This window comes from Penicillium verrucosum (genome assembly GCF_028828655.1).
Source record: "Penicillium verrucosum strain IBT 35672 chromosome Unknown utg000004l_segment0_segment0, whole genome shotgun sequence".
Classification (NCBI taxonomy): Eukaryota; Fungi; Ascomycota; class Eurotiomycetes; order Eurotiales; family Aspergillaceae; genus Penicillium; species Penicillium verrucosum.
In genome coordinates this window covers 4,016,124-4,029,940 of record NW_026643213.1, presented here as the reverse complement: position 1 = coordinate 4,029,940, position 13,817 = coordinate 4,016,124, and the positions used below count along the sequence as shown (strand labels likewise).

Here is a 13,817-nt window from a genome sequence, read left to right as displayed (position 1 = left end):
ATTCTCTGTATATCTCACAACTTCTTGCTGGCTTGCACCAGTGCATAAAGACAGCTAATGTTCCCCCGACCACCAAGCCGCCGAGCGCAGAAAGCTCAAAGAGTGGGTTTCGATTTTCAAATAGAACAGGTGGTAGGCAACACGGGAAACCGAATACCAAACACCAATGGTGTTGATAGTCTCATTGGGCAGACCGGCGTACAAGGAGACGAGGACTAGATCGCGAGGTCAGTACTAGAGTGCAACAATTTCACAAGAGGTTCATCATAAATCCAACCAGTAAAATGGACTTTCACATACTCGCTGCAACAAACAAAGTAAACCCTTCCTGCACATTGGCATGCGCCGACGTCTGTCGCTTAAGCTGGTCAAGGGCGCGACGGGTAATCTTTCCCGATTGCACGGCCGCCTCGCCGTACGTAGTCAAGTCCTCCCGCGGGTTGACATTGTGATCAAGACCTAGACGGACCTTTGCACCTCGGGGGCTTGTCAAAATGTATGCGAAGAACCAGTTCACCATCAGCAAGGCCGATGCGTGGTTCGCGGGTACCTGGCCAGGGGCGGCGCGGAGACCGAGTGTTGTTAAAAGGGCACTGTGAGGGTTAGTCTAGGTGGTTTTTTTTTCCCCCTTATTGGTGTAGTTGAGCACTCACGACATTCTTGAATCTCAGAGATTGTAGAATTTTGGAGATGTTTCGCCTAGCGAATCTTTTTTTTTTTTATGTTGAGATCTGTTTCTAAGAGGGGCCGAGGTACAAGACCATTCTCTGCCGATCTCGCACATCCTATGGAGTACAGGTCCACTATGAAAATACTGCACTTTCATTCGTTTTCTCCCCTTTTTACTATTTTTTAGTGCGATAGCTCCATCAGTTTCTCGTCCTAATCTTGGTTTGGGTATCGACAGCTTGGCCAGGGAAAGGAGTTATTTCAATCAGTACAACATATATGCTGGAAAAGAGATAATAATGGTAGTTATTGCCCGTGCCTATTCCACTGTTTCACCGAACTTAGCGTAAGGATTTGAGACATGGCGCTTCGACAGGTCTGGCTTTCCTTACGATTCACCCGGTTCACATTCCCTTGGCATTCCTTGTGTTTACCCTCTTCAAGACCGCGTTCGTAAATATTTCGTTAAGAACAAGATGAGCACCTGGTCTTCATCAAAGTCTGTGGGGTTTCGAGTGGAAATTCATACTACTTCTTTGATGGAAAGAGTGCCCTTGAAAGCACTTCTAGGCTACTAAGGAGTTGAAAATGATATAAAGGAAGTGAGATGGTGGTTTGATGGGAAGGCTAGGTTTAAACAAATATATATCCACCAAGATGAAAACCAGAATGAAAACAAGTTTGAAGCGAGGAAAAAGAAATTCTCTAAAGGACCACCATAACAACAAGATTCAAAGAACTCTGATCTTCTCACCACCTGTGAGCCAACAAATTTTCTCACTAATTCCTTCAGCCTGAAAAACTTGGCGTAGCTCATCTCTGAACTGGGTGAAATGCCCCCAGGATTCATAATGCATGGGAACCAGAACATCTACCTTGAGGGCGCGGAATAGCTTTGCACCATCATTGTCGCCCATCGTAATTTGCATGAGAGGGCTATCGGGGTCCTCCGTCATGGGGGCATGAGCGTTGCCCAAATTCATCACAGCTACACAGATGTGATACCGGCCCGCGATAGAGTTTAATTCATCAAAGTAGACCGTGTCGCCGCTGAAATAGATTGCATTAGGAAGGCCGTCACGCCCAGTTCCGAAATTGTCCCCGGTCACAATGAAGCCGGCGCACTCGTCTCCAGGAACGTGTCGAGTCGGAGTAGCCGTGATTTTGAACTTCTTTCCAGCGATAATGGTTTCAAGCTCCTCCCATGGCTTCATGCCATGCACAGCTGGACGGGGACTAAGATTTTTCCCACCATCGACGGTGGTGAACACACGGCGCCCATCTAGGAGTTGACGACCAAGTTCGTCCAGGTTGTCGGGGTGATCTTCGTGGCTCAGAAGCACCGCATCAATCACTGGAAGTTGATCTAAACGGAGAGCAGGGTGTTCTGTCACTTCGAGGATGTTTATCCCAGAAGGTACCAGCAGGGGAAAAGAAGAGATCGGTCAGAAAGTTGACGCCGTTGATTTCAAGGATAGCAGTGGCCGTGCCAATATGGGTGATTCCTAGTGTGGGGGACATAGTTGGTCAATGAATGAGGATCAATTGTGTAGTGAAATGTTGTAGAAAGGGTTTTATGGATACGGCAACGATGCGGAGTAGTTTGGTGTGGCGGATGTATTTCGGTACATTAGTGGATGTTACAGATCTATGGCAAATCATGATTATGGTCATTCATGTATATGTGGCGAGTCACTTAGCTCTATAAGAATCTTAAGAATCTTAAGAATCTTACCAACGAGGCTCTTCGGGGTATCCCGTCTGGCCCCGGGGAAGATCATGGATGATGTAATAGGGTCCCGGCTATCCCACTTGACATGGACCAGACTAGTTAGTTAGTTAGTATAAGGATAGATACGTACAGATTGGGTTACTATCTAGTTCAAGATATTAAGTGGATATATGGGCATATATCCCCGGATACTCCCGGGCTTATTGATGGATCAATACTGAATACTAACTATCCCCTATTGTTTGTAATATAATCCAACTCCAGACTATTTCTTAGTAAAAAACCCGGTGGGCTGGAAAGGCTGGGGAAAGCCCACCGGCCCCACTATATTGCCCCTCTTTATATAACACACCACAGATCACATCTGGAGCAAGGGTTCATACTTCTATACTTGATCATTCTTCCAACCTCACTCATCTCTATCTATCACTATGTCTTCCGTCAAATCCTTCCGTGAACTTATCGGCATCCCCCCTTCCTCCGCCTCCACTACTGATTCAACTCTGATCATCATCGACGCTCAAAACGAGTACGCCACAGGCCTCCTCACCGTTGAGAAGGTCGCCGAATCTCGCAAGGCCATTGCCAAGCTGCTTGAAAAATACCGACAAGGCAACGGCAAGAACATCGTTCACGTCGTGCACGAAGTACCTGCCGGTGCACCTGTCTTCACTCCTAGCACTGCTCTCGCACAGGAATTCGAGGAGCTCACACCCAAGCCAAACGAGAAAGTGGTCACAAAGAACTTCCCTAGCTCCTTTGCTCAGACCGATCTTCATGAGTACCTGCAAGGACTAGGAGACGTGGGCAAGAAGATTGTCCTAGTTGGCTACATGGCGCACGTTTGCGTTTCTACCACGGCCCGTGCTGGTAGTGAACTTGGGTATGATGTGGTCGTTGCGCGTGATGCTGTCGGCGATCGCCACATTCCTGGTGCCGACGCGGAGACTGTCGTCCGTGTGGTTCTGAGTGAATTGGCCGATGGCTTTGCTACAATTGTCTCTGAAAGTGAGATCAACTAGATATCGGTCTATTTCATATACAAGTTACATGAGCAATTTCAATACTGTTGTCTATATTGAACTGGTCTCGTCATTTTTCTGCAAGTGAGATGTTTTGGAATAAAATTAGAGACTCCTCACATTGTAGAGTATTTTTGCGAGATATTGTATGAGTTGATTACCGGCAAACTGATCATCAGAATAGTATTGCGATACAAAATGTAGAATAGTATGGTTCTTGAGGTTCGCTTTATTTCTTCCCTAGGCTTTGTCCCGCTCCTTTAGAAAATCCAGATTCAAGGCAATGAGACTATTGTGACAAAAAGCAATTTGATGAACAGGGGCTATATAATACAGTACACCTTTCTTCAAGCCAGAAATTCTCCATTGACTCAATTCCACCAATTCTCGTCAGTTTCTAATAACTTTCCACTTTGAGAAACCCAATCGGTAACGCTGGGATCATCTGATCTATCTCTTCGAGAGTATATCAACAGACGTCGAGCCAATTCCGGATTCGAACTAGCACCCCAGAGACTCTTCTCGTCTGGCATAGGGAACTGTAGATCGGAGAGGCGCAAAACTCGACTATCAGTCTCATCAGACTCCCCTAAACTCCCCCTTCCACAAAGCCGAGAGACTTTGTACAAGGCCAATCCAAACCTTTTGATTTCTTCAACCCCCACCCACATACAAGTAAGGGATTCCACATTTCGGTATCTCGTAAGCATATTAGGGTAGTAGAAGATATTGTTTTGCAGACAGGTGGCGACCAGAGTGGAAAGGAGTTGACGATCGGAGACACTTTGGACCAGGCCGAGGTTAAGTTCGAGACCAATCGGGGTCGACAGTAATGAGAATATGATACAGAGAAGAATGCCTTGATAGGTTGCAATCGGCCATCGTGAGCTCGGGCTGTCTAACCCTTCGTTGTCTTGCTCTCCTTCCACGTGCGATCGTGCCCAATTGTCCTGCGCACCAGTGGTTAATGAATTGAAAGGATTTTGCCTGTGAGCGACTTACCTTCTGTGCCAAGATCGCTAGTTTTAGTTTGGAGTGTAAGTTCCGAGCACCTTCTTGCGCCGCCGGGCTCCCACTAACCCAGAGACCGATCATTATCACTGCCTGAAGCAGCAATTGGGGCTCGTCAGCAACACTGAAGGTATGTCGATGCAGGATTGGCCAATGTTGATGAAAATGCGTGAAGTAAAGATGTATGTAATGGTCCACTTGTGCGATATCCCCGATGGGAGTATTGATCCGATCATCTCCACTACCGTACTCCCAAAGTTCTTCTTCTGGATCTGGTTGAGCAGGCTCGAGGTGGACTGGATCATTAAAAAGACACAAATGCCCCTTTGAGGAACACTCTGTACATGGTGAGCCTCCCTGGCACCGTGCTTTTGTCGTACGACATCTTATGCAGGCCTGTGTGGCACGAGCGAGAGAGCGTCCGGGGTCTTCATGATCACGACGAGTATGACGCCGAAGACTGTCACTGTATAATTGTTCATTATTAAATGAAGCAGGTCTGAATTTCACAGATCACTCTACCTGCGAGAAAAGACGCGGTCACAAATAGAACATGTTCGAAGATGACTTCCACGATGTTGCGCTTCGTGGCGTCGGAGATGTTCTTTACGACGGTAGGTGGATGTACAGCCGGGTACTTGACATTGAAACTGGGGCATGTTCAATCACTAGAGAGCTGAAATAAAAAAGAATTGCCCTGTGAACACAACTTACACGAGTATGTTCAAGCCCACCGGATGCACAGTCAGCCCACCGGATCAGATGTGGAGTAGATGTGGCGAATGTAGCGAATGTGGCGAATGTGAGAAATGGTAAAGGTATTGATGCCTGATTTATTAGGCAAATACTTTATGCCTAACGTATTAGGCAGACATAGATTTGCTTCATCTTGCTTTATCTCCTACAACAACTGTTGTACTCGCTAGATTTCCATGCAAAAAGGGTCGATGCAATATATAACCGGAATTGTGCGTGCATTTTATGTGTACTCTATAACTCTTATATGACATACATGCTATAAGTTCCAGTCTCACAAAAAGAGGAGATGATAGGATATGCGTGTGACTTTTAGATATCATAACAGTAAAATGAATTTATACCATTCAACATCTTAGCCCTATCGCCAATATCCTTCTGCCTGACATACTACAACAGCATTTGATCAATACAAAAGTACATTTCTTTTGTGCCGCGCCACCCCCATTCTCCCTTCGGAACGGCCCACCCGAGAAGGTGGGAGGTAGTCAGGGGCTAATTAAGAGAGAGAAACCTGTTGAGTGAATAAATCGCATGTTTAGAACGGAGCACAGAGCACGGCGTATGTATTTTGTATTATAAGCGCCCTGCAATCCAGGCCCAATATACTCCAATTTTAGAACCAGGGGTGATAGCAAGGATCATTCCCAATTCTACCATATCTGTATCGGAAATAGTTTCAACCCGTTGGAATATCACGATGCCAATGTCTTCTAGAAGGTCTTGGCATGTCTTAAGTGGAGCATGTAGGTTCCCCCTGGTACCCAGATATAGATACGGAGTAAACAGAGTAAATAGATTCGAGTATACCATGAGATCCGTGTTGGGCTGTCCATCATGTTGTCATCTAGATGCCTCAAACTCAAAAAAAAAAAACGCAGAGCCCAACTTGAAACAGCGTGGAAGCCCCCTTTTTACCAAAGCGCAGATCATGATGTCCGGAAATACCTCATAGCTCTATCACGCGATTTAGATATGAGATATTTTTCCAGCATGCAACGACTTGTGAGAAAGAATATAAAATCAAGACAGTCTGGCTAGTTGATCAGTATTTCAGTATTCCAATTCCAGTATTCCAGTTTGAATCTACATATCTCATCATTTCATTGCATCATGGGTTCTATAGAAGGGTTATCCAAGTCGCTTTCTGACCGGACGAGCGACTGCACTTATGTCTATGGCACCCGATTTGCCACAATGGCCTTGCCATCGCATCAACTTCCGGACGGAGGGATGCCAAAAGAGGTGGCGTACCAGATGATCAAAGATGACTTGGCCCTAGATGGTCAGCCAATCTTGAAGTGAGTATATTCTTCAATTATCCCAAAACAGTACTGACATATTGTTATAGCCTTGCCAGTTTTGTGACCACATACATGGTATTTCGACTTCTCATCTTCTCAGTTGACCGACACTAACACGATAATAGGAAGATGAAGCCCTCAAACTCCTCGCCGAATCATCAAATAAGAACGTCATCGACCATGAAGAATATCCCAAATCCGTCGAAATCGAACACCGCTGTCTGAACATCCTCGCCGACCTATTTCACTCCCCAGTCTCCAAAGGAAATCCAACCGCCTTTGGCACGTCATGTATTGGATCATCCGAAGCCATCATGCTCGCAGTATTGGCAATGAAGAAACGCTGGGAAGCCAACCGCAAATCCCAGGGGAAAGATGCCTCCAATCCAAACATCATCATGAGTAGCGGAGTACAAGTATGCTGGGAAAAAGCAGCCAAATACTTCGATATCGCCGAGAAGCTAGTCCCCTGTACGGAGACGCGATACGTGATTGACCCAGTTCTAGCAGTCGACATGGTTGATGAGAACACCATTGGAATCTGCGCGATTCTCGGCACGACGTACACGGGTCAGTACGAAGATGTACAAGCTATCAGTGAACTTCTCCTTGAAAAGGGACTGGACACGCCTATTCACGTAGATGCCGCCAGCGGAGGATTCGTGGCTCCGTTCGTGAACCCGGATCTAGTATGGGATTTCAAATTACCCAACGTCGTCTCGATCAATGTCTCTGGACATAAATACGGACTGGTAAGAACATTCATTCATTAATCACCGACAACTCCAATACAGCTCAGTATAACTAATCTGCATAGGTCTACCCGGGAATCGGCTGGGCCCTCTGGCGATCACCAGAATACCTCCCTGAAGACCTAGTCTTCAACATCGACTACCTCGGCTCCGAGCAACTGAACTTCACGATGAACTTCTCCAAACCAGCATCCCACATCATAGCCCAGTACTACCAACTCATCCGACTCGGTCGAAGCGGGTACACCAGTATTATGAGAAACCTCACGAAAACAGCCGACTACCTCACCAGCCAACTAGAAGAAATGGGATTTATAATCATGAGCGAAGGGAACGGACAGGGTCTACCAGTCGTGGCATTCAGATTGAGTCCGACGCAGAACGTCATCTTTGACGAATGGGCGCTTGCCCGGAAACTGCGCGAAAGAGGGTGGATTGTGCCTGCCTACACTATGGCAGCTGATTGTACGGAAATGGGGATGATGAGGGCTGTTGTCAGGACGGATTTCAGTATGGGACGGTGTGTGAGTCTGGTGCGGGATGTGCAGGATGCTCTGGGGGATTTGGCCGGTGTGGAGATTCGGAATATTCAGCGGTATCAGGCGTGAGTATACATACTTCTTTTGGGCTTGATCTATGAAGGGGTTTTTGCTGATCTTTGTGATTGAATAGGTTGGTTCAGAGTTATGTTTCGATTTCGAGGAAGAAGTATGTCGATCGGGTTTCTTCACGGATTGTCAATCAGGAAATTGGGAAAGGAATAGAGGGGATTTGAGCGCTTGATTTGGCTTGTTGTTCTATAGATGATATAGGTTGCAGATGGTTACTTGTTGTTCTGATTAATATTCAAATACATCGAAATCGTATATTGTTATAGGAAGTGCCGGGGTATCATGGCCTCGAACGGCTGTATTCTTGTTCTAACAACATATTCTGACAAAATAATAATATCTAGTTGGCCATGAGAGTGCAGTTTGAGAAGGAGAGGAGTAGAGACAAAGTCACAGGGCATCAAGCGCTGTCATTAACATTAAAGAATACATAATTCATGAGAATGTCGGAAGGTTGCTAGACAAACCGGCATCCCAATCCCACAACTCCGGGCCAGTGTAATCCAATCCATCAAACCAACCTCCTGGATCCATTGGCTGGAAAATGTCAGCACAGCCCTAAACAATATCCGAGGAAGAAGAACTTACCGTAAAATCACTAAAGTCGGTCGATAGAAGTGATGCAGGATCAATATCACTCGGTGTGGCCGAGGCCGGGGTTGTCCTCGAAGGAAAGGAAGTCTGAACAGGAACGTGATTAGGTATGGTAGACACACATCTATAAGTGGGGATACCAACCTGAACGGGGCGATTATCAACAATAATCTTAGCCTCCTCATACGTAAGACCATTCAGGATCTCCCTGCAAATGCGAACGGACCTCTTCGAGGCCGTATCAACATTACACATAGGATCCTCACCCTTGATGCGTGATTTGACCGAAGCGATGATAATATTCAGAAAGAAGCAAGGCTTGCACCCCCTCCCATCGGGGCCAATGCGTGTCCCGAAATTCTCAGCGGTGCGCTCGACAGCCTGCATCATCACGTTTTGCTGGGACTGGACCATGCTCATGAGCACGCTGGAATTGACACCATCCATCCCGGATGTAGCAGACGTACTCATTTCATTAGCTTGGAGGGACAGCTCCACGCAGGCGGTGATTGCAGCGTGAAAGGTTTCATCGCGGAACATACCACTGCCCAGCTGGTTGATATGTGGGTATAGGATATCGTCCGTCGAGAGAGGGAGTTCCATCTGGGAGAGAATGCCAAGGGATTCTTCGAGGCAGATTTTGCGGGAGTAAGAGCATTTGGGTAGGCGAGCTACACTGAGTGAGAAAGGGCGGTGGAGGGCGAGGAGGAATTTGCGCATGATAAAGAGATGGAGGGATTGGGCGAATCGGTGACGTTCTGATTCTCCCGGAGCGATACTGAGGGCGTTGTCGTCAAATAGAGAGGATGCATGCTGCATAGAACGGGAGAGTTCATCACCCATTCGGAGGGCTTTGTCGTAAGATAGATTGAAACGGAGAGCGTTTATTCTTTTGGCGATTCGATAGCGTAACGGGAGGGTCTTGGTGAGGAGAGCTTGGTAAAAGTTTTGGGTATAAAGGGCAGTACTGAGCGGAGCAGGATTATTCTCCATGTCCGGTATCAAGTCCGCATCGTCCCAGTTGGACGGTGGATCGCAGTCACATTCGTCTAGGTCAACTGACGGCGGAACGCCGCGGTCGAGAGAGATCTTGAGGTCCAGCTCGACGATAGTTGCCCAGAGGCGACGGCGCAGTTCAGAATAGAATGGTCGAGCCTTGTGGAAACGAGTCGGATCACGGTGCAGACCCATCGTCATCGCAGACCGAATCAGCGACCCGGCTGAGGCCCAGGCCACATCCCCATCACTGGCGACTCCGAGGCGAGCTACCAGTAGAAGAGTCTGGGTCTGGAGCATTCGGAAGTTGATCTCCGGGCTCACAAATGTGCACGAGATGTATGACTGAACAGCCATAATCCACTTCATGGCCGGTTTCTGGAATATGTCCCGGTCGTCTTGGCCTGGAGGTGGGACATAGAAACAACTGCCAGCAGCCATCACGGCGAGTAACTGAGTGACGAAAGCCATGTCAACTGGCTGGGTGTTGGCCCAGTAATCAGCATACTGACTCAAAAAGGTTGGCATGTGCAGGATTCGAAATGTCATCTCGAAAGTGTCGAGGTACAGCTGAAGCAGATGGTCTGCAACATTTCGCTGAGGAACCATTTCATTCAGGCTGAAAGCCTGTTCCCGGAAATTTTGTTGATGATCCTGGGTTTCGCGCGACCAAAGCTCTGTCTTGAACTTTTTCATGTCAGTGTACTCTTTATCTTTTCCTTCTCCACGACAACGAGAACGGCGCATAAAGACACCAATCTCTTGGAACTACATTCAATTAGCAAATCAATCATACAATATGTTGTGAAGGATACTCACGAAAGAAAGCGTAGTGGTATAATGACTGCGACCGAAATAACGAGTCTTAGCCTTCTTCCCGCGGAAACTTGAATCCGGCAAGAATCGCACGCGGTCATCAACACCGACATATTCAGAACTATTAGCTGTATCGACTTCAGAGAAGACATCACAGACCGACGTCTCCGGCGTCTGCAGATGAGACGACTTGCCGAGCGAATTCTCCAGAACTCGCAACCGAGTCCGGAGCTCATGAAGCTCATCGGAATGACCACGCTTGGAAACGCGATTTGAAGTCGAATTCGGCCCCAATTTCGAGTCGAAGACGAACATCCCGCTTTTTCGCCCCGACTGCTCTTCCACGCCATATGGTAATTGCGGGGGCGACATACGTCGCTGAGAAGATTCAGACACACTAGGTTGGGCTCCAACAAAGACACATTGGGCTGTCGTCTTTGAACGCACGCATTGCCCGCAAGGCAGAGAGCGGTCACATTTTAATTTGCGCTTGCGACAGACTGTACAAGACAGAGGCGGGCGACGACGACGCTGTGGAGCGCGAGATTGATTTTCTGTCTCTTCCTGATCTGGAGAGAAATGGTGATGATTCTCCATTTTCACAGTGGTCAGGGGATTTTAATTTCAAATTGATTTTTCTTTGTTCGCAAGTCCTTGCACCGGCGCTAGACATGGGTGAGACGTTGGTGCCTTCTCAGAGATTGGGGGCGCTTTTCCGGACTACCTGGTAACACATGTATTCGTCCGAAAATATGTGTCTCTGTGACAGTTAACAGATGGCCTTTTGAAAGGTGTGACACGAGGGCTTAATTGACTTATATGTACTTCGTAGGATCTCGACCTTCCAAGGTTGGGAGGCTGCTTACTCGATCCAGCATGTCCGGTCTCGGATATACCCTTTCCGGTAGTGGTCAAGTTATCTCCGAAAGATGCTGATTGATAACCGACTCAAGCTTTGCCAATATGTGACTCATTGCGGATTCAGCGTAAGACCTGCATATATTTCGCTTAAATTTGACTGAATTAGAACAAATCAAACCAAACCAAACCAAATGATACTCCCCCGTGGACCCCCTCTGTGGACGGGGAAGATCCAAAGATGAAAGTCGAGACAAAGTCACGTGGCGATTGTGGAAAGCTTGAAAATCAGGCATCAGGTTTATTACATAAGCTTAACGATATATCAACCCAAAGTCAACAATATAGTACTATAGCAAATTGACAGGCTTCACTTTTGATGTATATATGTACCTATACGTACCTGTCACTCACCTCCAGCCCTCACCATCAACAAACCAACATATCAACACGTCAACACATCAAAATATCAACACCATCAACACACCGTCACACCACCCACTTACCGTCGAAATTCCGCATCTCCCCACATTTGGACAAATCCTGCTGCCACTGCGGGCCAGCAGAGACAAGCATTCACAGCAATGGAGACTAGTTTGGATTTCCGTCCCCACCGAATCGGCCTCCCCGCTTCCAGCCATGACTCGATGCTCTACTTCACACTACGTGGAAGTGAATGTCCATTCTCGAAGCCCAGGGCGTGAAGTGCATTGTTCGAACCAGAGTCATGCACGGTGGCGTCTACATACAATACTCAAGTCATTTCACACCATGTCTTATTGGATCCTTGATGTCTATTGATTGTTTGGAGCAGGTATTGGCTTCTTCGAGGTCTCAGACGGACCCGAATACTAGTCTCTGACACCACGAAGAGGTGCCTGCAATCGCCAGAGAATCAGGACGAGGACCGCGGCGCCACGGGTCGCCTAATGAGCACAAATTTGATAACTCAGGGCTCAAGGCTGCATGGAAGCTCAAGATTATACAACACAGGGCTCATTGGTTGCGAGGGAGAACTTGTTGACGCAGCACTCTCCTGCGGGTCTCAATTGGTAGCGCAGCGTCCCCTTGCGAGGCAGACTTGATAACGCGGAGCCCGTCCGGCGAAGAGTATTTGGTAACGCAGATCTTTCACGCGAGTCTCTGTGCATGTTCTGAGTAGCGACCCGTACCTTTTCCAGTATGCCAATGAACAAAATTTCTTCCCCAATGAGCTGAACCTTCTGGGTCGGGCTGCTGCCACAAATCTTGCTTGTGATGAAAAGTTCCGAAGCGGTATTGGCAGACTACTTGATGAAGCTGTATTCGGAGTCTGTGTCCCTCGAGATCATCAAGCTATTTTCGAACAAGCGGCTACATTAATTTTCAGCGATGTCGGCTACAGCGCATGGATATTATCAGACAATCAGGCTCTAGCTCGAGAGCACATCAATCTTCTCATCTCAATCTCTACTATATATACTTATTAGTAAGCTTTCTTAATTGTAAAATTGAGATCAATCAAAACATTGGATGAAATTTCAAGTTCAGCATGAAAATCAAAAACATTAAATAGAGGTTTACGTATGATCTCCAGCCACACTACAAACCTATCAACACAAAGTATTCTTCGCGACTCTCCAATAAAAACGCATCCTTGATAGTCAACTGTCACTTGATCATCCTCATCTTAGTATGTGGATTAGATGAACCCGCTCTGTCACCGACCGACCCTTGGGAATTTGATTTTGAGAGAACACATCAAGATCCAGAGTCTTGAACTGGCCTACTACGATCGGATCATCAATTGTCCGTCTATAAATAAATGTTTACTGACTCTCATGCCCCGAGAATCTAATGCCAAAAAAAAAGAAGCAGAAGAAATTGCTGATGATATTGTGAGGGGCAGGTTTTGATTCAAGAATGGAAAGTAATAGCCTCTCTGGACATAGTTGAACTCTACAAAGTAGTTGCTGGAAGCTTCCACTGGGAGCCAATTCAATTCTATCTTTTCCCCTCCACGACAATGTATTGATCCTTTTTAAAAGACATAATATGCAGAGTCGCCTAGAGGAAGCTCGCCACCCCCAGTCCATCTAGCTGTAATACACTAGTTCATGGCCGACTAGTAGTGTCTGCTTCGATATGCGCTTTGTGGCACCGGACAACGTTTGCGATCCTTTTTCTCCTGGCGTAACTGGCGACGAAGCTGAGAATTATATTCTGGAGTTTTCATGTATTCTGACTTGCGGCGAGCGGTCCACCCCTGGCCATCGTCGATATATCCCCACCAGTAAGGGTCGGAGTCTTTGCTGGACCCGAAGCACATTTTGAAAGCCGGAGATTTAGTTGATGACTGATACCTAGGTACAAAGTGCGATTACCAGTGGTTTGGGCAGTGACTGAATGGTAAACGTTCTGAGTGTCAAGTTAGTCATTGCAAATACGATAGCCATCTAGCTAGTACCAACCCAGCCCTGGTAAGTTGAATCTAAATATGATTGGTCAAAAGATCGAACTCGAGTCTCAAACAAAAAATCGGAATGTATTGTTCTTGGATATCGGAAGGATTATTATTGATTTTTGAGCGCGTGAACATTTATTCTGAAGGGCTCTAGTACTCGATATAGATCGCTTTTTATATCATTCGTATTTTAATGCATCTCTATTGTTAGTAACCAGAAAGACCCAAGACGTTGAAACGTCATGCGCAACTA

The 13,817-nt window shown here is 46.8% G+C and overlaps 7 protein-coding genes across 7 annotated transcripts; 2 read left to right on the top strand and 5 right to left on the bottom strand.

The window, feature by feature from the left end:
- Positions 1-54: 54 nt before the first annotated feature.
- N7516_010811 (MAPEG family protein) lies at positions 55-658 on the bottom strand (the record flags this gene model as incomplete). The annotated part of the gene is made up of 3 exons (XM_057223529.1): positions 55-215; positions 301-593; positions 654-658. The coding sequence occupies 3 exons, from the start codon at positions 656-658 to the stop codon at positions 55-57; spliced, it is 459 nt and encodes a 152-aa protein (XP_057070750.1).
- Positions 659-1,400: 742 nt separating this feature from the next.
- On the bottom strand, positions 1,401-2,190 carry N7516_010810 (MBL fold metallo-hydrolase; the record flags this gene model as incomplete). Its single annotated transcript, XM_057223528.1, has 2 exons — positions 1,401-2,035; positions 2,091-2,190. 2 exons carry the CDS (start codon positions 2,188-2,190, stop codon positions 1,401-1,403), a joined length of 735 nt encoding a protein of 244 aa, XP_057070749.1.
- A 642-nt stretch (positions 2,191-2,832) lies between these two features.
- Positions 2,833-3,423, top strand: N7516_010809 (putative isochorismatase family hydrolase; the record flags this gene model as incomplete). Its single annotated transcript, XM_057223527.1, has 1 exon — positions 2,833-3,423. One exon carries the CDS (start codon positions 2,833-2,835, stop codon positions 3,421-3,423), a length of 591 nt encoding a protein of 196 aa, XP_057070748.1.
- A 371-nt stretch (positions 3,424-3,794) lies between these two features.
- On the bottom strand, positions 3,795-5,083 carry N7516_010808 (Zn(II)2Cys6 transcription factor; the record flags this gene model as incomplete). Its single annotated transcript, XM_057223526.1, has 3 exons — positions 3,795-4,373; positions 4,426-4,933; positions 4,971-5,083. Coding segments are annotated over 3 exons (1,200 nt in total), but the record flags the coding sequence as incomplete, so codon positions are not given.
- A 1,220-nt stretch (positions 5,084-6,303) lies between these two features.
- N7516_010807 (uncharacterized protein) lies at positions 6,304-7,854 on the top strand (the record flags this gene model as incomplete). The annotated part of the gene is made up of 4 exons (XM_057223525.1): positions 6,304-6,491; positions 6,542-6,569; positions 6,620-7,246; positions 7,312-7,854. 4 exons carry the CDS (start codon positions 6,304-6,306, stop codon positions 7,852-7,854), a joined length of 1,386 nt encoding a protein of 461 aa, XP_057070746.1.
- Positions 7,855-8,292: 438 nt separating this feature from the next.
- N7516_010806 (uncharacterized protein) lies at positions 8,293-10,860 on the bottom strand (the record flags this gene model as incomplete). The annotated part of the gene is made up of 4 exons (XM_057223524.1): positions 8,293-8,394; positions 8,446-8,538; positions 8,596-10,215; positions 10,267-10,860. The coding sequence occupies 4 exons, from the start codon at positions 10,858-10,860 to the stop codon at positions 8,293-8,295; spliced, it is 2,409 nt and encodes an 802-aa protein (XP_057070745.1).
- A 2,365-nt stretch (positions 10,861-13,225) lies between these two features.
- Positions 13,226-13,429, bottom strand: N7516_010805 (uncharacterized protein; the record flags this gene model as incomplete). The annotated part of the gene is made up of 1 exon (XM_057223523.1): positions 13,226-13,429. The coding sequence occupies one exon, from the start codon at positions 13,427-13,429 to the stop codon at positions 13,226-13,228; it is 204 nt and encodes a 67-aa protein (XP_057070744.1).
- Positions 13,430-13,817: the final 388 nt, after the last annotated feature.